At 42.3% G+C, this 22198-nt stretch overlaps 1 protein-coding gene across 2 annotated transcripts in view; it reads right to left on the reverse strand.

Moving 5' to 3' along the window:
• Window positions 1-1932: 1932 nt before the first annotated feature.
• LOC139764349 (uncharacterized) overlaps window positions 1933-22198 on the reverse strand; it is a 31834-nt gene continuing 11568 nt past the window's right edge. The window contains exons 2-4 of one of the 2 annotated variants that reach the window (XM_071690877.1): window positions 6151-6261; window positions 4440-4485; window positions 1933-2574 (exon numbers count right to left, since the gene is read on the reverse strand). In XM_071690877.1, the coding sequence (XP_071546978.1) occupies window positions 2527-2574; window positions 4440-4485; window positions 6151-6261 (205 nt within the window). In that variant the 3' untranslated portion in view covers window positions 1933-2526. Of the gene's footprint in view, window positions 2575-4429; window positions 4486-6150; window positions 6262-22198 lie in introns of both variants that reach the window. The other variant, XM_071690876.1, reaches the window with a different exon arrangement.

Here is a 22198-nt window from a genome sequence, read left to right on the forward strand (position 1 = left end):
TGGACCGACTGTCGCAACCAGGATTCGAACTCATGCGCTTGACCCTGGGCGGCCCATGATAGTGTCAAGGTCAGGAACGCTGACCGTTACAGCGAGGAGAACCACTATCGTATTTACATAACAGGCAGTTCAAGGTGCTTACCCACACCTAGTCCCGTCCCATTCCGGAACCTCTGACCTTTGCTCTGTGGCCCAGAACCCGGCTGATGCTGAAGGTCGACTGCAGCACAGAGATCAGGGACTGACACACAGACAGGGAAGAGGCATGAGAGTCTGTTAGACGAGATCACAGACAGTCTGTTGGATGGGTTCCTGAAGGTCACAAGACACAGACAGTCTGTTGGATGGGTTCGTGAAGGTCACAAGACACAGACAGTCTGTTAGATGGGTTCCTGAAGGTCACAAGACACAGACAGTCTGTTGAACGGGTTCCATACGATCATAGATAGTCTTTTAAATGGATGCTAACCACTGTTATGCTGAGCATGTATGCTGTATGTATATTATGCTGATTGTGCTAGATATGTTGTATGTGTGTTATGCTGAGCATGTATGCTGTATGTATATTATGCTGATTGTGTTAGATATGTTGTATGTGTGTTATGCTGTTGAGCATTGATATCAATAACATCATTGAAATAAATATTATTTTCTAATTGATTAAAGTATGAATTAATTGGTACTCAAAATTAACTTTTTGTAATATTTTTTCCATTTAATTTCGTAAAATTCTCTGACATTTTTTTTTATATTTACATCAGTTACGAAGTTTTGCCATAGATTGAGACTGAACTTTGCATAGGAATGTACAATTTCATGGTATACTTTTTATTCAACAAAGTCATGGTTTACGTTAGGTTAAGAAGTGATCGTAGACTTCTGTGATGATGAAGATGTTCCATTCTGAGTGAGCCAGTGTTCTGTATGATGCGGCTCTGCGCGTTTGTTATTGATGCACTGTGTAGTGCTATTGTGTGTCTGCGCAACTGCAAGGGTCAGCTGCATGTGGACACACTGTGGTATGCTGGAGGTTGTAGGGAGATCATGGAAGGAGGAAATTTAGAAAATGCTGAAGAAGGTTATATTTCCTTGAAGACCCCGTGGATGAGTCTAACTTGACGACCAGCATTAAATGTGGATGATTATATTATATTTTTCATCTTTGAAGAAAGTGATGTCAAGCATTACATATGTGAGGATATCTGGAGTTGGTGTCTCATGTTAAGCTGGTGTGTATTGCTACTTGTATGGTGCGGGAGGGGGGTCGTGGCTGGTTGATGCCATTTGGAATGTGTTGTGAGGTTTTTATGCAGCGATGTGATTGGGTGTAAAGCCGTGTTATATAGGTGAAAGTGGGATGTTTTGCTTTATTATATTGTTGGTTAGTTTTTCAAGAAGTTTGGATGTTGAGGATTAGCGTCACGTGGTGCGAAAGGAGGAATGGGAGCTGGGATTTGGAGAGTTTCAGTCCGTGTGGTACGTTGGCGAGTTTTCAGATGTTTTGTGAGATTCTGTTGTCCAGCCAAAAGTGGTCGAAGATGCCAGTAAACACTGAGACTGTAGTTAGGACCAAGACTTTTGTTATGTGGGAGTTTGATACGTTGTCAGGACCTGTTGTTGGAGAGTTATTCATGGCTTTGATGTTGACCTGAAGCATTATTACTCTTAGATTTTATGTAGGAATTTTCATGTGTTTGGATCTTGTACTTACGTGCTCTTGTTGTGATTGTCGTAAGGTTATATTTATACTAACATGTCTTTCATAACACGTCATAATGTAATCCACATCAACTGCTCTGAACTGATATATTTTTGTTATGTTTTCGTATGAAGATTTCAACTGTAGAATAGATTTTTTAGATAATGGCGAAGTGTTTAGTGTGTCGTGTGTGCTTATAGGTTTAGGAGGAATGAAAATGAAATTCATTGCCATACCACATTTAATACACAACGTGCATATTTATTTTCAAGTCTGACGCAGCTACAGAGGTATTTTAGAACATGTCCACTACGCCAGCAGGTGGCGCATCGGCTGGTCTGGAGGCGCTGGATCTCTGTCTCTTGCTCAGGAAATCTTACAATTACTGGATATCCTCCGACCAACTGATACGTCACTGATGACGTGTAAAGGGGGGAGGTGTTTAGAATGGCGTCTTACATCGGGGCTGGGAGTGTTGCCGGCTGTTGGTTGGGGGGAAGAGGAAGACTTATAAAAAGTTGGGGATTTAGAAGGTTTGAAGGAGCAGTGTCAAAGGAAGGATCTACTTGAAGGATTTCAGACAGAAGGACCTCTGATAAGGACGAGATAGGGAGCTGAAGGTAACATTTATCAAAGGTAGACGTAATTGGAGGTGATTCAAGAGCCGAAGTAACAAATTAATATCGGGGATAAAGACTAGGGGGGGAAACCCCATAACGGTAGCGTGGTCCGTGGGCAACAGTAATGAAGGTCATAAGAAGCAGAATGGATGAAAGAATTTGAGTTGGCCGGCGGCGTTGATGAGCTGAAGGTCTCAAAGATGACGCTCACCTCCTACGGGTGAGTGTTTCTAGAAGTCTCTCGCTTGCTTCCATCTGTAGGAGGAGAAAGGGAGAGAGACAGACCATTAGGGGCGTCAGAATGAACCTGAAGATTGTTAAGTCTAACCTCATCGAAACACTAACTACTGTACTCCGTTAACTACGTCTATGAACTGAGAAATAATCTTTTAAGTCTCTGAAAATCATTCCTATTTCTAACTAGGTACATTTGCTTTTTCTAGTTTGTTTTGTTCTATAATTCGTTATTCGTGATTGTAGTTTTTGCGAACAATTCACAAATGGGAATTTTTCATTAACTGTTATATTCTCCGTTCACATACAAACATGCAGATTTGCATACACTATGCAAACTCATAAACCATATGCAAATCAAGCAATAAAGAACATTTCTTATTCTATTGCCAATCATTTATCTCTTTTTCCTATAACCTCTCAAACTCAGGCAAGGCTTACTTTGAGGTTGTGATCATGGGAATATAATCATTACGTATTATTCGAACTTAATCTTCATTTATTTCTTTTGTTTCAACGTAAACAAAAGGAACAATCATTTTCAACAGCATTTCTTCAGTTGAGGTTAAGCATTAAGGACTAAATATGTTTCTCTGGTGTCCTAAAATATATCAACCTTCTGTCTGAAATTCTCTCACTGTGGCTTTCGACCATGACAACATCCTAATGTAACAGAGTCAGGCAGGAGGAGGAGGAGGAGGAGGAGGAGGAGTTAGCTAGCTAGGCTTGCCTGGGCCCTGCTGGCCAGCCCTTCCCCGAAGACGACATCGGTCCTTCTTTCCGTCCGAGGCCATGAAATTACTCTGTGGTTGTGGGGAATAATCTAATAGGTGCCTCGTCAGGCTCCCACTCCCTCCGCCACCAACACTGCCTCAGCTGCTTCGAAAATATCTTGTGGTGTTGCGTCTATACTCAGACCCCCGGGCAAATGTGATTGTGGATTCCATCTGTTTTGCGCAAAGAAAGCTGAATACCAATTTTGATTTTGTATATATATATATATATATATATATATATATATATATATATATATATATATATATTGGAGAGGATCACAATTTTGCGCGTGATCAAGAAATTCTCATGAATCCACGGGGAAAATGAAACACGATAAGTTCCCAAGTGCACTTTCGTGTAATAATCACATCTCTTGTGTCTCCCCTGATGATGTGATTATTACACGTGTAGCAAAGTGTTATGATGTTATTTTGATTATTATGATTGATATTTTCATTATATTTGATTGATTATTATGTCTCCTACGCTATCTTGCCTGTACTCAGCTTAAAACATTTTCCTAACTTGCTGTCAACCACTGTAGCTATTTAGTTCTGCCATAATGATCTAAAAGTGGTACAGTGGATGACATAATTACCATCACTACCATAGCCATCCCCACCATAACTACCACTGCTTCTACATCCATCACGACCACCACTGGTATATACCAACTACCACTGGTTCTACATCCATCACGACCACCACTGGTATATACCAACTACCACTGGTTCTACACCCATCATTACCACTGGTTCTTCACCCATCATTACCACTGGTTCTACACCCATCACTACCACTGGTTCTACACCCATCACTCCCACTGGTTCTACATCCATCACTCCCACTGGTTCTACATCCATCACTACCACCACTGGTATATACCAACTACCACTGGTTCTACATCCATCATTACCACTGGTTCTACACCCATCACTACCACTGGTTCTACACCCATCACTACCACTGGTTCTACACCCATCAATACCACTGGTTCTACACCCATCACTACTACCACTGGTATATATATATATACCCACCATGACCACCATTTGCACCATAACATCACTACCATAACCATCATCTCTACCATAGTTACCATAGCTCACCAAGGCATCGCCAGGGGGAATGGGGTAGTCGCTCCGCTTTCCAAATCTGTAAAATAAGAATAAATTCCATGTAAACACAGTCACAATATACTGTATTTACATCATTTACCAATATCAGTCTATGAAACTATAATTTCATTATTGATCATGTATTAAGAGTTAACATAAGCTGTTTTCTTTAGTTAGTGAGTTATATATAATATGTATTATTTCAGAATATAAGAATGCATCTTATTCATGTATTGCTATTATTATTTTTTGTTTTTGTAAATTTTGCTTGCTACTTTTTGTAGTGAATGACTGACTGTTTTTGCAAAAATTGATGTCGGGTCAAAATGTTACAATCTTTTTTATGAATCTAGTGAAGGTGATATTCTTAGACATTATTATTGTTATTATTATTATTATTATTATTGTTATTATTATTATTGTTATTATAATGATGATTTTGACGACTCTTTCGTGAATCATTGCACTTCAGTAGTTTTACGGTATGATTAAAGCGGTAGCAGGAACACCATTTATATTGCAGAATATTTTTTTTTGTATGAAACTTGAACAGATTAACATGAACGAAAGACTCGAGTGTCAGCGAAAAACCTTTTGAGGAAAATGCTACCATAGTTGTTTCAGTGGTTGATGCTGGATCCCTTAAGGAAATATATAATTTTATCATGCATAAATAAGCGAGAGGTTAATTATCGTTAAGGATGCGAGAGGTTAATCATTAAGGTTAATCATTGTTAAGGATGCGAGAGGTTAATCATGAAGGAGCGAGGCTGTGAAATGGTATTGGTGAAGAAGAGAGAGAGAGAGAGAGAGAGAGAGAGAGAGAGAGAGAGAGAGAGAGAGAGAGAGAGAGAGAGAGAGAGAGAGATGACGGAAGAAATAATAAAAGGATTCGAAAATGGTGAAGAGTGGATGGTGTTAGGAAAGAAACTGATACGAAGTTATCCGTGAGTTGGCCATAATTTGACGCAGTGTTCAGACGCTGGGACGTTTGTCATTTGTTTATATTATTCGTTGGTCAGTCATGTGATCCATCATGCAATGATGCGTGTCTTAGTGTATCATTCTCCATGCACGTGGGTCCAGTGTGTGTGAAGGGTGCGTTTGGACACTGATTTCAGCTTTCAGATGTTGATTAAAAGATAAAAAAAGATAAAGGAGAGATATCAGAGAGCACTAACATAGACTCACATATAAAGAATAAACCGTAGGAATGTCCCAATTACGAACTTGACATCACACGGATAAAGACATAATTAATTTATATTCTTGATCAGTAGTGCATTGCTAGAAATCATGCAGCCTTTAGATTTTGCAGTTGTATAGAAAGGCACAAGGATCGTCATGCAATTGATTTGATGAAGTGAGAAACATATTTTTCCCTCCAGATTTACAGAATCATATATAATGAAATTTAGAATTAATATTTGACAGCTATCTATGTATCTATGTATCTATGTATGTATCTATCTATCTATCTATATCTATCTATCTATCTATCTATCTATCTATCTATATATATATATATATATATATATATATATATATATATATATATATATATATATATATATATATGTTAAGCCCCCGATGTAAACAAATGATGCAAAGCTAGAGTGTGCTGGGGGAGGAGGAGAGAGGGGAGGGGGTGTTAATGATCTCTAAGGTTGAGCAGCATAAGGACGAGTTTCGCGTGACTCACCGCGGTCGGGCCCTAAGGGAATACATTTTGCCGAGCTCCTGCAACTGCAGGAACTTTAGGGTCTTTTCCAGGGCCTGGATCTGCGAGGCGGGTCCAGGCGCTGAGCGGGGGCTAGAGTGGGGGGGCGAGAGAGAGGAAGGCACGTGAGCAAAGGTCATCAGGAATGAGAGAGAGAGAGAGAGAGAGAGAGAGAGAGAGAGAGAGAGAGAGAGAGAGAGAGAGAGAGAGAGAGAGAGAGAGAGAGAGAGAGAGAGGTTTGATAGTGATCACATAGTTGAAAACTTAGTTTATATATATTCATACATAACGAGGTGGATGTTGTCCAGGGTCTACCTTGACGCCCTTCAACACACAGCAATTAATTAGCTGTTCAGGTTAACGACCATAAGAGCCACCTTCTAATCAGGGGTCATTTAAACCTGGGACAATATTCACTTCTCAGACGTGTAGCTCACACAATAAGGGTCCCATTTGGGAAACTAATTGACGTATGATGTTGTCATTAGTCAAGTTTTAGCAGAATTCAATGAAAAAGTTATCTGTTATAACATATGAAAGATATACATCATGTTTTTCTCATTCTTCTCTTGGTTTAAATACGTGTTTATGTAGATCGATTTAAAAGTGACGTCATTTCTCTCTGTTTGTTTACCTATTTGTAATTATCACATTTACTCGATAAGAATTTCTCATAGTCGTTGTTCTATACATAAAAGCTATATTTATGAATATTCTACGTACGTATTGATATATGGTGACATTATTCTATTTTTTAAAGCCGTGAGAAATGGTTTTTATCTATTCGTGTGGATGTGTGTGGTAGGCCGCTGCCTGTTGGACTTTAAAGCGATGTGTTTACCTAGCAGTTTGCGTCGATCAAACCTTGGGTGATTTTTAGCTATATAATCATACAAGAGTTAACGCAGTAGTGGTTGAGGTCGTTCATAGAGGTGATTTATGGTATAGTCAATGAAGTATAATTACGGAACGAAATGATGTGCCTTTTCAGGTGATAAACACTGTTTTGTTATGACGAACCAAGTGTCATTACCTCGAATGACGTATTACATGAGGCTGTCCGTACCATACTTTTCGTTATGTGTGTAGATTTATTGGGATATGTTTAAATGATTTTAGCAGTAGAGTAATGAACTATGAATGCATGATGGAGTAGTGTTGTTTTGTGTATGGCTAAGGTATATATGTGTCCTTTACATTTCAGAATGGAGTCTTAAAAGTGTTGGTTCTCGTTTCTTGGTTTTAGTTCACTTGTGACACGTGCAGAGGTGAGTCATAGGACTGTAGCACTGGCAAACGACTTATTTGAAAGTAAGTTTTTTCCTGTAAAATGATGTCAAGCTTGTACATGCCCTTATGGTTGGTAAGTTGGAGGGGTTTGACTGTGTGGAGTTTTACATGTTATTATCTGTGGGGACCTGTCACCCTGGGCTTTGACCTCTTACCCATACCTGACCAGTTCATGACCTGCGATAGACTATATATAATCTGTTACTCGATGAAAGAAACTTGTTCGCATGGGAGAGCCGGAGTGAGGTTAGGGAAGGGAAACTCGATCTTATGGTTCAACTACGCTGTTATGGTGGGAACACAACCTGTTGTGGGGTAAGTTATGATGGTGTGGAGAAAGGGGGAGGGGTTATGTCTTGGCTTGGTGATAATCGGTTAAGATCCTGGATGGTGCTGTATATATATATATATATATATATATATATATATATATATATATATATATATATATATATATATATAGTGCTTCAGAAGCATGTTTACATGTTCGCAAATAAATTCATGGGTTTATCTCACCGCAGGATCAACAGATATTAAGAGTGATGTGAATTTAATGACTATTTTGTTGGGTCAAAATTACAAAAAACAATATGCCCAAAATTCATCGTTAAAAAAGGTATTGTGTGGTGAGATGGAGGGGGGGGGGGGTCGTTGGATCGACGAATATAATTGCTTATATGACACTGGGGTGGGAAGAGAGTGTAGGAGGCGTGGAAAGAAAGGTAATGAGAATTGGAATATTTAAGATCTAAATTACGAAGGAGAAATGGCTATAATGGAAGGGGGAGACTGAGAGAAGATTGGAGTGGTGGTACTACATGAGTGAACTAAGATTGGATATGACAGAAAAAATATGATTGTAGTGGAGTGCAACATTGGACTTAAAAGATTTTCTAATGACAGGATGGTGTGAAGATGATGTTATTCTAATGACAGTTATGGTGTGAAGATAATGTTATTCTCGAGTATATAAGTGCAATTTTTATATCTAATTGCAACGAAGAAAAACCCAAGGAAAAAAGGGTGCAAACATATAGTAGCGAGTGGCGGGCTGTGGGAGCCATCTGGTGCAAGAGGCGAGAACTGTGGCTCCCTGGGCAACTCTTCCCCCCTCCCCTCCCCCCTCCCCCTCCCCCCATGCTTATTTACATACAGCCTGCATCTGAGGGTGAAATTTTAAAAGCTCGTGGACGCCTCCTAGATTTAAAAGGTATTGTGTTATCATAGTTTTTAATATGGAGCACAAAGTGTGTGATCACACACACACACACACACACACACACACACACACACACACCTCTCTCTCTCTCTCTCTCTCTCTCTCTCTCTCTCTCTCTCTCGTTTAAGTTTTCAGAGTGGACATTTTTTTTTTCCTCCTACACAGTGAACCATCTCGTCTAGTGTACACAAGACTCTCAAAGGCCAAGAGAGAGAGAGAAAAAAAAGAAGAAAGAAAGAAAGAGAGAAAGAAAGAAAGATAGGTCGGCGTCTTTGTGTTGTTCGTTTTAGTGACGACAGAGGCAAGCAAAGGCCATGGTTGCTTTTGAACGCTTTCGCTAAAGATCTACCGTCTGGTAAAGTGTCTCCCGTACTTTATTAAAAAAAAAAAGTTTGTACTTATAAAAGTTGGTTTATATTGTGTGTGTGTGTGTGTGTGTGTGTGTAGTTACTACCAGAGCGACAGTAGTACGACCCTTGAGTAAGACGTTACGACCATTGAGAACGCTGGCCTTATATATATATATATATATATATATATATATATATATATATATATATATATATATATATATATATGAAAGCGCACAGAACATACAAACCTCCAACCGCCAGGATCGAACCCGGTACCCATATGCAACAGGCGGGAGCGCTACCGTTTTCTGATCAGAGAGCCATTTGCCTCTGTGCACTTGTCAGTTGTAGTTATTTTCATACCCGATTCAAGTGTGGATAAGTATGCAAACTGCCTGCCTCTCTCTCTCGCTCCCCCCCCCCCCCCCCAGCTCCTGAGATCAAGTTGTGCCGCGGTAAAGGCTCCCCCTACCCCCCCACCCCCCTTAATACAGTTAAAGCCACACCCCTCGTCTGTGTATGGGATTAAATTGTTTTTTTTTTTATATTAAATTGGTCTCTGTATGGGATTGAATTGGTGAAAGCTGGACTATGGAAAAAAAAATTCGCTTATGAAATAGCTTAATGGGATGGTGTGGAGAACACTTGCTATATATTGAAGGATGAAGGGATGAAATGTTGTGTAGAAAGAAATTAGAAAAAGTAGTTGCCCAATGTTGACGAATAAGGTTCCAACTATGAGGATCGGTAGGTAACAGTAACCCTCCATAGTCTTGTAAAAAGAAAATAAAAACCTTAATTTTTAAAAGAATTCTTCGTTAATGTCGTGTAAGGAAATTGAGACGAATAGAAAAATATTCATATTTTTCCACCCAAGACTTCGATGGTGCTGGTTTTGGCTCGAACACCCACTCAGGAACTGTATGAAAACCTTATAAAAACTCGACCGTTCAGATCTAACACGTAGGATGGGATTATGTAATGTAGGCGATCGGTTCCTCTATTGTGTGGTGTTGGATCCGCCTCTTAACCCCCTTCTCCCGCGTTGCTCAGATGTTACGTATCTGTCATTAAAGGTGTTTAACCCCGTGTCATGTCCTCGTACATCGCCCCATCTGTCTGGCCAAACGCCTTAATTAACTATAAACACGGGTGGGTGATTTGCTGTAGACAGTGTGATGCAGTGACCATCTATCACCAGGGCTTGTTGGTTATCTGGGCTTAAGCTAATCGACGAACAGGGTCGTTAAGACCGTCAACGACCAGTTGATAACAGCCAACGGTCGAAAGACCTTAAACGCCTTTTGGTGTTCAAGATAATTTCAAGGAAATTGGCAGTTTCCTTCATATATATATATATATATATATATATATATATATATATATATATATATATATATATATATATATATATATATATATACTCAGCACTGTAAACGTATATAGGCATTTGGAGTGGACAATACAAATATATATGATCCACTTTTCATTTCTAAGATTGTAAATGTGCACTGTATCAAAACATTTCTTGTTGAAAGTAATAGTGTAGCTGGTATACAGAATGAGGAAGTTTAAGATGTTTTCCGTATATAATACAAGTGTATCTTCTGTTCCTGGTAATGTGCTGGATTTCATGAGTTTGGCGCATTCGCGAATTTAGCGTATTACATATGATGGTCAGCGATGCACGATAATTACCGTTACATTTCCCGTGATGAATGTACATAATTATTCTGAATGGCTTTTGATATCCCGCGTGTTCAGGGTCGCTCTGAGCAAAGTCGGATGCGTCGTCCTATCGCACCGATATCTGATGATAATCAAAACCCGTAAATGGAGGAATTAAATTGACCGGAAGGTTCGACCTTACTCGAGGAAACGATACTATCACGGTCGCTCAGACGATGTTGACGCCGCGTAATCCACTATCTATCGATCTCAGACGATGTTGACGCCGCGTAATCCACTATCTATCGATATCTCGAATGGGAACTCCCATCCAGGGGAAAGGGCGAGGGGGAAGGGTAAATATATCCACTTACCCCCGTATTTACATGCCAGCTCCCTCTCTTTAGTACTCCTATCTCCCTGTGTCGCATATTTTGTTGAAGGTCTCTCTTCTCTGACAAATAGATTCGTCAGTTGAAATAATACCTGTAATTTCTCCCCTTTTGTGGTGGAAATCCGCAAAGGCCAGACATAGGATGACAGATGCCGTCACCCCCAGACCAGTGAATGAGTTCGCCACACGCCTGAATAAACGTGGATAAGTGCCGGACGAATGTGGTCATGAGATCCAGTGCTACAAACCGGTGCTGCTCTTTTGTTTCCTTTATCCGCCTTGATTGGGTTCTGATCCTCTTAATGAATGTGTTCATGTCAGCGGTAGATGCTATCATTTTTTGTTTTTATGGCATCTATTGCTCTGTTGATAAGGCTAAACATTCGTGATTAATGATAATGGTTGTAATGATGACAGTATTGTTGGGCCATGGTTATAGTTATAATGACTATCATTGATGATTAAGACAATAATATTAAGATATACCAGCATCATAAACTCCTTGTCACAATAAAGAAATCTTGTTAAATTACATAGATTGTGATTGGTTCTCCCGCATCATCGTGTATGGGAAAAGAGAGAGAGAGAGAGAGAGAGAGAGAGAGAGAGAGAGAGAGAGAGAGAGAGAGAGAGAGAGAGAGAGAGAATATAGGTCTCATTGGCTCCTGTTGTCTGTGATCCTCGTTAGATTAATTAAGATAACGTTGGACGTACAGATATATCATTCGAAATGTGGTTTAATTCGTAAAATACCGGATAAGTATTGTAATTAAACAGTGGCTTAGTGATTTACTTTCGTTGGCAGCCGATCGCGTGTGTATTGCCACTATCATTTGAGTGCCAGTGATGTGGTTACTAATCGAACACATTGATCATGTAATTAGCACTGGGCAAAGGACCACGTCTCAACGCCTGCCAATTTGTCTTCGTTTTGACACCTTAATGTCAGCGATGCCCCACTGGGAGAGTCCCGTGATATCAGGGCCACCTGGGGATGACAATAAGAAGATAGCGGGAGATAATAGCATGCTATATCTATATCTATTAGAGTAATGACAGTTATGATAAATGGCGCCATCTCCGAGCGAAGCTGAACGGATGGGCTCTTGTGGTGCGGGGGTGTGGCGCCAAGTTAACACCATCGTAAATAGATCCGCGTAACGTTAGTCATTCACATCCTCGAGAGAGAAAGTTATGGTTTTGTGGCGACGTGAACATTCCAGTAGAACAGATGTTCTTATTGCTACGTCCAGTGTTATATCAGGGTATAACACGCTTGCACGTTGAAACAGAACAATGCAGAGCTGATAATTTAGTGATACATTGTTTGAATTTATATCAGAGCGTCGTAGTACAAGGCATGTGTACGATATATGGACCAAAGATGTTGTTAAAACCAGCACATAGTTTCTCATATACGGAGGAACCTTGTACTGAGAAGTGAAGATGATATTTGTTAAGAAATCCAACATTGGGTATGTTATTTCCTCAGCCAATCGTAAACGAGGGGTTTTAAACACGTCCCTGATTGGTGGTTGATGGCCGTAACTGCTGTGTTCTCGTGTTCAGTAGGATGTACGAGTGGGTTAGATACAACCTCCTGCCACCCATTTTTTTTTTATCTGTTTTCCTCCGCCACATAGCCTACGTTCCTGTAATTTATAATGGTTAAAAATATATGCCTTTATAGAGGATTCAGCAACAGAAAACGGTTAGAATTACTCTTACGGGAATACAATATCATATATAAACACATTTACATGACACTCTGGTCTTATTTCCAACCAGGCCGTATTAAAATGATTATATACATTCCCTTTATAAACATAAATTTCAATACCGTTTAGGTAACAGTGTTGGCTGTGTGGCAATTGTAAAACATTTTCTTATTCACCAACAATCTTAAACCACATTGTCTGGGGAAGCCATCAGTGTTGGAGAATGGAATCGGTGTTGGAGAATGCCATCGGAGTTGGAGAATGCCATCAGTGTTGGAGAATGCCATTAGTGTTGGAGATACAATGTATATATGTATTTTATATATTTTTTTTCCCCCAGATTCGCCCAGTCTGGTAGCCTTTATCGCCCTGTGTTTTACATAAGGGTGGTTCCCTAGCATATTGCGCTATATATAGCTTAGGGGAAACTCGAACCATTTTCCATAAGGCTTGAACGCGGGGGTTCTGAGCCCCGTTTTCTTCCCCTTAACCCATTTGACCGCGATGGTACGACCCTTCTTGAACGCCATGACGGTACAACTCAAGGGGTATAATGGTCTGACCTTTGACCTGATAGTGAAAGGTCAGGTCAATTGCATAGGTTATCATCTCCGAGCTGTGTGTCCTGTCGTATGGTCGTGCTTAGGGGTCGTACGGTCGTGCTCAAGGGTCGTTCCGTCGTACTGAAGAGGTTGAATTAGGTGCTTGTTCACACAAGCACTTAACCCTATGGTAAGTTAGAGGAAGATGAGTTATAATGAAATTTTAATTAGATTTGAATTACTCATTGTTCAAAAGTTAAAACATTCATTATCACATTAGCTAACAGTTGGAATGTGTTTATCCTTAAAGCAGTTAATTCTTTTTTATTTGTTAGTGATGGGAACAAGTCGTGATGCGCATGGCTCAGAATGGAAGGCTTAAATGAACCTTCGTTTCGCTGGAGGGGCGAGTGTGAGGTAGAAATTTAATTCAGTGGGAATTAATTAGATTCTTTTTTTCATTAGACCTTCAGGGATTATTTTCCTTTTTTTCGGTTTCATTCGATTGTCAGGATCGTAATTTCGTCTCTGAAGTGGAGGATTGTAGTGTAGGAACCCATGTTTTCTGGGGCTCTTGTGGGTGACGGTTGTGTGTGTGTGTGTGTGTGTGTGTGTGTGTGTGTGTGTGTGTGTGTGTGTGTGTGTGTGTGTGTGTGACGTGGGGGGATATGGGATTTCAGGTGTGTGACGGAGGGGAATATGGGATTTCAGGTGTGTGACGGAGGGGATATGGGATTTCAGGTGTGTGACGTGGAGAATATGGGATTTCAGGTGTGTGACGGAGGGGATATGGGATTTCAGGTGTGTGACGTGGGGGATATGGGATTTCAGGTGTGTGACGTGGGGATATGGGATTTCAGGTGTGTGACGTGCGGGATATGGGATTTCAGGTGTGTGACGTGGGGTATATGGGATTTCAGGTGTGTGACGTGCGGGATATGGGATTTCAGGTGTGTGACGGAGGGTTTTAAGTGGTCTTGCTGGCCTTACAGGCCGCGTAAGACGCAACTTACGAATGACGTCGCTAATGTGCGACGTACGACGGTTCTCGGAGATACTGTGTGAATGTAATCCTAATGATATGTGAGATCGGGCATTGGAATCCTATTTTTGAGGTATGGATTTTTAGGGGTTACTGTGGAGTTCTGTGGTCGTACGTCGTTGCTCAAGGGTCGTACCGTCGTACTCAAGGGTCGGACCGTCGTGTTCAAGGGTCGCACCGTAGTACTCAAGGGTCGCACCGTAGTAATCAAGGGTCGGACCGTCGTACTCAAGGATCGTACCGTCGTACTCAAGGGTCGTACCGTCGTACTCAAGGGTCGTACCGTCGTACTCAAGGATCGCACCGTCGTTGCTCAAGGGTCGCACCGTCGTACTCAAGCGTCGCATTGTAGTACTCAAGGGTCGCATCGTCGTACTCAAGGGTCGTACCGTCGTACTCAAGGGTCGTACCGTCGTACTCAAGGATCGCACCGTCGTGTTCAAGGGTCGTACCGTCGTACTCAAGGGTCGTACCGTCGTGTTCCCAACCAAAGATTGGCACAGTGATTTCTTAACTCCTCCTTGTGGTTCTTGCTGGTACGATTGTACAGATGGGCTTTGGTGGGAGTTGCGGGCTAAACCTATGAAGTTTTTGATTGGAAACAGTTGAGAGGCTTAGGACACACACACACACACACACACACACACACACACACACACACACACACACACACACACACATACACACACACACACACACAAGGACGGGATCCCACGAGTGTAGAACTCACTCCATGTCTTACACAAATATGCAGTCTCTCTCTCTCTCTCTCTCTCTCTCTCTCTCTCTCTCTCTCTCTCTCTCTCTCTCTCTCTCTCTCGTGGCAAGATTTTGCGGGTCGAGGCAGCATATTATACCATGAGCGCCACAGCTGGCGTGGCATTATTTCTGTGGGTCGTGGTTTCTGTTGGTGATGACGAAGGAATCACTGTGGTCTTGTGAGAGCGCCACACCGAGCAGCATCCTGGCGTGTGTGTGTGTGTGTGTGTGTGTGTGTGTGTGTGTGTGTGTGTGTGGACCTCGATGTTACACATATTCTACATGGAAGAAAACGGGGGGAAAAAAATTGCCAAAATATTGATTAAATGCGTACCAGTGATCACGTATAGATGATTTGGAAATTCTTAAAAGAATAGTGAAAGACTGATGATGTCATACCTCCATATATACAGACCACAAGACCGGTAAACATTATCAAACAAACAACAAACACAGATGCTATCCCTCAGCTGGCTGGCTGGCTCTCGTTGTGAAAATTGAGTTATCTTTTGTGAACTTCTCCCACCCCTCTACCCCCTCCCCCACAACGCGAACTTTCCCGATAATTGCAACCTCTTTTCTTCTTTGTGAGCCGGTAAGTCAATAATTTCGGGGGGAAATAATTAGCCTTTAATCACAAATTAATCGCGGAGCTAAAGTTTATGGGGCCCGGCCCGAACACAACCTGTTGCGTCAGGTTGGACGCGAAGGATCGTAAGTTTGGAGAGAGAGAGAGAGTTGCAGGTGAGGGCTGACCTGGTGTTTCCCTCCTCCTCCTTGCTAGTGTTGTGACTGACTGGGGATCATCACGAGGTCATTTTCCCTGATCACAATATTATCGAAGGGAAACACACGAACATCCACCCACACTGTCTCCTCCAGGTTTGGCGAGTGTGTTGTCTTCACATTAAACTCCACCTCTCATCATGCATCAAGCTTTGATCATTCACTTGGTAACTGTAGTTCACAATTGCAGTTGGATATGATATATACGTGAATAATACCTTGCCATTTAAGGAACAGAGTCGCCAGGTCGTGAGGATTTTGTATTTGCTTTTCAAGTGTTGCTGAAAAACAGGATCAGCTTCGAACACCAGAGAGATAGGAGAAGGAAAAAATATATGTAGTGCCAACGTCGCTTATGGTAATACGTAATACTGGAAAATTAGATTAGCATTTCCCGGTAGGTTCTGATTAATGGGTTCAGAATAGCACGATTTGTTTGCGACCTTATACTGTGTGTGTGTGTGTGTGTGTGTGGAGTTAGATGATTAATTATGACTTGAGACGAGAGTGAACAGCTGAATGAAGTCATCACTTGTGCATGACGGTACGACCTTTGGGCACGACGGTACGACCTTTGGGCACGACGGTACGACCTTTGGATACGACGGTACGACCTTTGGGTACAACGGTACGACCTTTGGGTACAACGATACGACCTTTGGGTACAACGGTACGACCTTTGTGCACGACGGTACGACCTTTCTGCACGACGGTACGACCTTTGGATACGACGGTACGACCTTTGGATACAACGGTACGACCTTTAGGTACGACGGTACGACCTTTGTGCACGACGGTACGACCTTTGGGTACGACGGCACGCAATAACATTTCAGGGGTCGTGCATGTTGCGAGATTGTCTGAGAAATTGAAATTGATGAACAGGTCTCCTGCCATCGCTGTGTGTATCCCTGTCTTCTGACTGTGTCTTTTGTTCTGAGGCTTAGGTCACGAACAGTTATAACATCTGAGAAATCTGTTGACAATAACAACATTCTTGTGTGTGTGTGTGTGTGTTGTGTGTGTGTGTGTGTGCTCTAACGACTGGGGTTTGCATATGGTGTCAGTATATAACATCTTTTCTTATAGCCATGTTGACAAGGAATATTAGTTTACATTATCTGGAAGTCAGCCATTACGGTAACCCAGGGTTCGCCTCTTGAGAAAAAGTGAAGCGTCAGGGAAGTCTCTGTAGTCGTCTGGTTACGTCATGCAGTTCAACCAATCACAGGACTCGAGGTAGTGACGCAATGTGGTCCTGACCAACGAGAACCGCGCTCGCCCGTGCCATCTTGCGGTGACGTCGTATGAAAGGACCAATGGGAGGGCATGTTGCAAGAACGCCTCGCAAACCAACCAATCACAGCGGGAAAAACACATGGCCAGAATATGACGTTTGTAGACCGAGTTTGGAAAGGGATCGTCGGTATATTTTGCGTGAATTGTTTTCATGTTTACGAAATCAGCGTATTTACCTCGCTGTTATCGGTCTATTCTCCACTCCTTTGATCTCTCTCTCTCTCTCTCTCTCTCTCTCTCTCTCTCTCTCTCTCTCTCTCTCTCTCTCTCTCTCTCTCGAATATATCCATATTCCTGTTGCCTCCCATAGAAGACATGTATATTCCTCCTCCCTCTCTCTCTCTCTCTCTCTCTCTCTCTCTCTCTCTCTCTCTCTCTCTCTCTCTCTCTCTCTCTCTCCCTCTATCCATTTATCGTCCCTTCCTAACAGCCGCAAAGACTCCCCCCCCCCCCCCTTAACGACCTAGCTAAGCCATTGCTCACCCCTCACACGCCCTCAGGAAGGCCCTGTCCACGGAACCCCTCCCGACTTAGATGGGATTTTTTAAGGGTATACTGCTCCAGATAATGATAACAGGGCACCCAGGTCCCTTTTATGGCACGTCTTTGATGTGTCTGTTTTTCCTTTACCTTGAGAGTTTGTCAAGAATTTCCAGGCACGATTTCTTCGCGGATGTATATATATATATATATATATATATATATATATATATATATATATATATATATATATATATATATATATATATATATATATCTTTTTTATACTCCTTTAATTCAGGTTTTAAGATGTTTTTCATTGGGATATGAAGGCTTAGGGGGTTGTGATTCAGCTGACTCATGTGACGGTGTGGGGTGGGCTAGGTTGATGTGGGGATGTTTTCGATGGTAATGGGTCCTCTCGATTCACATTTATGGCTCACTTTTAAGAATGTTTTCGCGAGGATGGAACATGGAAGGGAGGGAGGGTTTCGAACGAGTTTATTTCCCATGTCATATCTTGTGTGGTAAAGGAAAAATAAGAATGTATAAACTTTAGAACATTGAAGATCGGTGGAGTATCTCCTTTTTTTTGTGAATTGGTTTATTATTATTACACATTGTGATGAAGCCCCCCCCCCCCCGTTGGTGCGCCATCTACATGGTGTAAAATAGTTTTAAACCCGTTGTCTCAAAGCGTTCATCATCATAAAACACGTCCCGGACGCGTTTGAAAATTGTTAGTGGTGTGAGATGAAGTCTTCTTGCTTTACCACAGCTCGACCTCCCCTCCTCGGAGGCAATAACGAGAGAGTTCAGTTCGGGTTTCGAACCCGGGTTATGTTTATTCTTTTTTTCCCCCCATTCATTTGGGGGTGAGACAGGTGTATACCAGCCTTTCAGCTCACACGTGTCCTCAACTTAGGTCCATTATCCCACGATGACCCAAGGGTATGTCACTCCTAAAGCGCATCTTCGTTACCAGTTAAGTACACTTGAAGTGTTTATTCTCGCACTCTACGCCTCCACTTGATGGGTGCGAGTGGCCTGGGTGGACTAGTTTGAAATGAAGCTTGAAACTAACTTTCGCATTCGCGGGATCTCTCCCTTGTCTTTCGCGGTTTTCCTCATCTTTCGCGGTTTTCCTCGGCTTTCGCGGTTTTCTTTATCTTACGCGGTCTTCCATGTTGCTGGAAATTGTGCAGCCTTGGGGCTCTGGAGCCTCTGGCACGAAGTCCAGAGTAAATTCCAGTATATATATATATATATATATATATATATATATATATATATATATATATATATATATATATATATATATATATATAAATATATATATATATATATATATATATATATATATATATATATATATATATATATATATATATATATATATGTGTGTGTAGAGAGACTCAGAAAGGCATACTCTACATGTTTGAAGTCTGTGGGGCAAGGGAGGCGAAAGCAGGTATATAGAGATTACCTCGAAAATGAGCCATTCATAGCCAGGCAAGGGTGACGTTGTGTTGCGACAGGGTTTGAAATACCTGAACTTATTTAATTAAACCTGCTGAGCCAAGTGTTTGATGTCAAGTTCCAAAATATGGCCACGTTGATGGGAGAAGGGGGGGGGGGGGGGTGGGCCAGACCAGGAGAAATTAAGTGGGCGTTTGTGTTCCGTCCGTGGCTGGCGACCCTTTTAATTTTTTTTTTTGAAAAGACCAACAGGTGTATATTTATCCACTCAACTCCGTCACTCTGGTAAAATCCACGGGGGATCAGGTCCATTGACCAAGCCCTGGTAAGGTGGGGGACATCCATGTTGACCCTCACCCACACCCCCTGTTGGTAAAGGAGGGGGCGGGCGGGAGGGGGAGGGGGGCGAAAAGACATTAGCTTCCGTCTCAAGACCCCAGACCTTCGGTGAGATGAACTGTGACCTCCGTTATTCTCTCTCTCTCTCTCTCTCTCTCTCTCTCTCTCTCTCTCTCTCTCTCTCTCTCTCTCTCTCTCTCTCTCTCTCCTCGATCCCACCTCTCTCCGAGTCAGACACGGAGAGATATTAGTGACTGTGTAGTTTCCACGTCGTCCACAAAGAGACATCTTGCAAAGCTCACCGATTTTAATCTTTTGTGAAAAGAAATTAACGAGGAAAAGTTATAGTACATATCAGGGGTCGTACGGTCGTGTTCAAGGGTCGTACGGTCGTGTTCAAGGGTCGTACCGTCGTGTTCAAGGGTAGTACGGTCGTGTTCAAGGGTCGTACCGCCGTGTTCAAGGGTCGAACGGTCGTGTTCAAGGGTCGTACCGTTGTGTTCAAGGGTCGTACCGTCGTGTTCAAGGGTCGTACCGTTGTGTTCAAGGGTCGTACCATCGTGTTCAAGGGTTGTACTCACTATGGTTTTTTTTCTCTTTTGTTTATCATTGTCTCATTTCCCATTCTCTTGTGTATACTTCGTTTCTTTTTTTCACTTTTTGCTGTTGCTACATCATTTTTCTCTCAGTTTGTGGCGTCGTCAGTATAGTGTTGATTCGCTAATCACCATTATGTAGTTATTGGTGATGAATAGGTCAGAGGAATCTTTAGGGGTCATTATTGTATAGCACGACAGGTCACCAGGTTCCTAGATTAGTGTCACAGGTCAGCGGGTTCCCTTCTCTTCCAGGTCATCCGTTTACAGCCAGTGACCTGCGAGGTTGTATTACGACAGGTCAGCGAATGACTTGGGAGTTCACAGAATTGTGTTGCAGGTCAGCGGGTCCCCTCAACTATTTCAGGTCGTTAGTGTGTATAATTGTAGGTTAGCCAATGGGTCGGGTGTTCAGAGACTTGTTGAAAATTCCGTTTGTGTGTGTGTGTGTGTGTGTGTGTGTGTGTGAACAAGTCTGTATTTATGCATTTTCGTGTGTGTGTGTGTGTGTGTGTGTGTGTGTGTGTGTGTGGACAAGTCTGTAGTTATGCATTTTCGTGTGTGTGTGTGTGTGTGTGTGTGTGTGTGTGTGTGTGTGTGTGTGTGTGTGTGTGGACAAGTCTGTATTTATGCATTTTCGTGTGTGTGTGTGTGTGTGTGTGTGTGTGTGTGTGTGTGTGTGGACAAGTCTGTATTTATGCATTTTCGTGTGTGTGTGTGTGTGTGTGTGTGTGTGTGTGGACAATTCTATATTTATGTATTTTCGTGTGTATAAAATGTCTGTATATGTATGTATTTCTATGTGATTTTTGCACAGCTTTATCTGTTGGGGTTTCATTGTGTGTGTGTGTGTGTGTGTGTGTGTGTGTGTGTGTGCATTGAGAGAGAGAGAGAGAGAGAGAGAGAGAGAGAGAGAGAGAGAGAGAGAGAGAGAGAGAGAGAGAGAGAGAGAGCTGTTGAAAGAATATATATACGTCCACTTTTATACGCAGGAGCGGCTGTCAGATGTATGAGCAGGCGACCTCATCTTATATTCTGACGTGTCAGCGTTCTCCCCTGGCCTTCGCGTGCACCGCGATCTATTTAATCTCGTGTTGTTGGTGGAAGCGCGCGCCCTGGTGACACTTGTGAAACAACCTGTTCCAACTGGTCGTTAGTTACGTGTGTGTGTGTATGTGTGTGTGTGTGTGTGTGTACAGGTGGTGTTATTCAACACCTTCCCGTCTAAGGCAGTGGACATTGTCTTGGTCTCTCTGCTCAGAATAACGCTCAGAAAAATGAAATTTTTCTGACCTTTTTCTTTATAGAACACTACAGATGTGATTTGTACTATTTCTCTCAATTTATGTAATGTCTTCAGAAGGTCAAGGTGCATTTAGAAGAATTGACTGTCGTGGCTTAGAATGATATAAAAGGTTATTTCTGGTAGAGTGTATAAAACTTTACTTTCCACACGTATTTGTTATGGTCCTCTGTTGTCTGTTGCAGACCGGGCGAAAAATTCGCTCTCACGGGGCTCCGTCCAGGTGATCTCAACCCATGTGTTTATCCTGCCGGGCAGACCGAGCATGGCAAGGGCATCGTCTCGACTGTGGTAATACAGAAGCGAAGACTCTCTCTCTTGTAGTGAGCACTGAGTGCTCTATAGCCTTGCCTCCTGGGAAGTCGTAGGTACGTATTCTTGTCTCATGAGGTGAGTGCTACGCGTAAGCTTGAGCTGTTTGGAAGTTCTTGTCGTGGCTACACGATAGGCGTGTGTGTGTGTGTGGCTATCACATGCGGTGAGCACTACGCGTTAGCCCTGCTTCGTGGCAGTGTATAAATCATCACTTCTCCCTTCTCCCGTTTTCCTTCAGGAACCTCTCCCAAAAAGTGTCCATTCTTCATGCCTCGCGCACCCGCAAGGCTGGACCCTCCCCTCTCCCACCTCCCTCTAAGTGGTAAAGTGGGTGGGTGGGTGGGTCGAAGGAGGGAATCCTCCAACCCCCCCAGTTGAATTTAGATGGTCCTTGGCTAGGGTGAACCTGAGGGTGATAGATATGCGTGGGCATCGGCTCAACGGGGGC

This window comes from Panulirus ornatus, chromosome 49, assembly GCF_036320965.1.
Source record: "Panulirus ornatus isolate Po-2019 chromosome 49, ASM3632096v1, whole genome shotgun sequence".
NCBI lineage: Eukaryota > Metazoa > Arthropoda > Malacostraca > Decapoda > Palinuridae > Panulirus > Panulirus ornatus.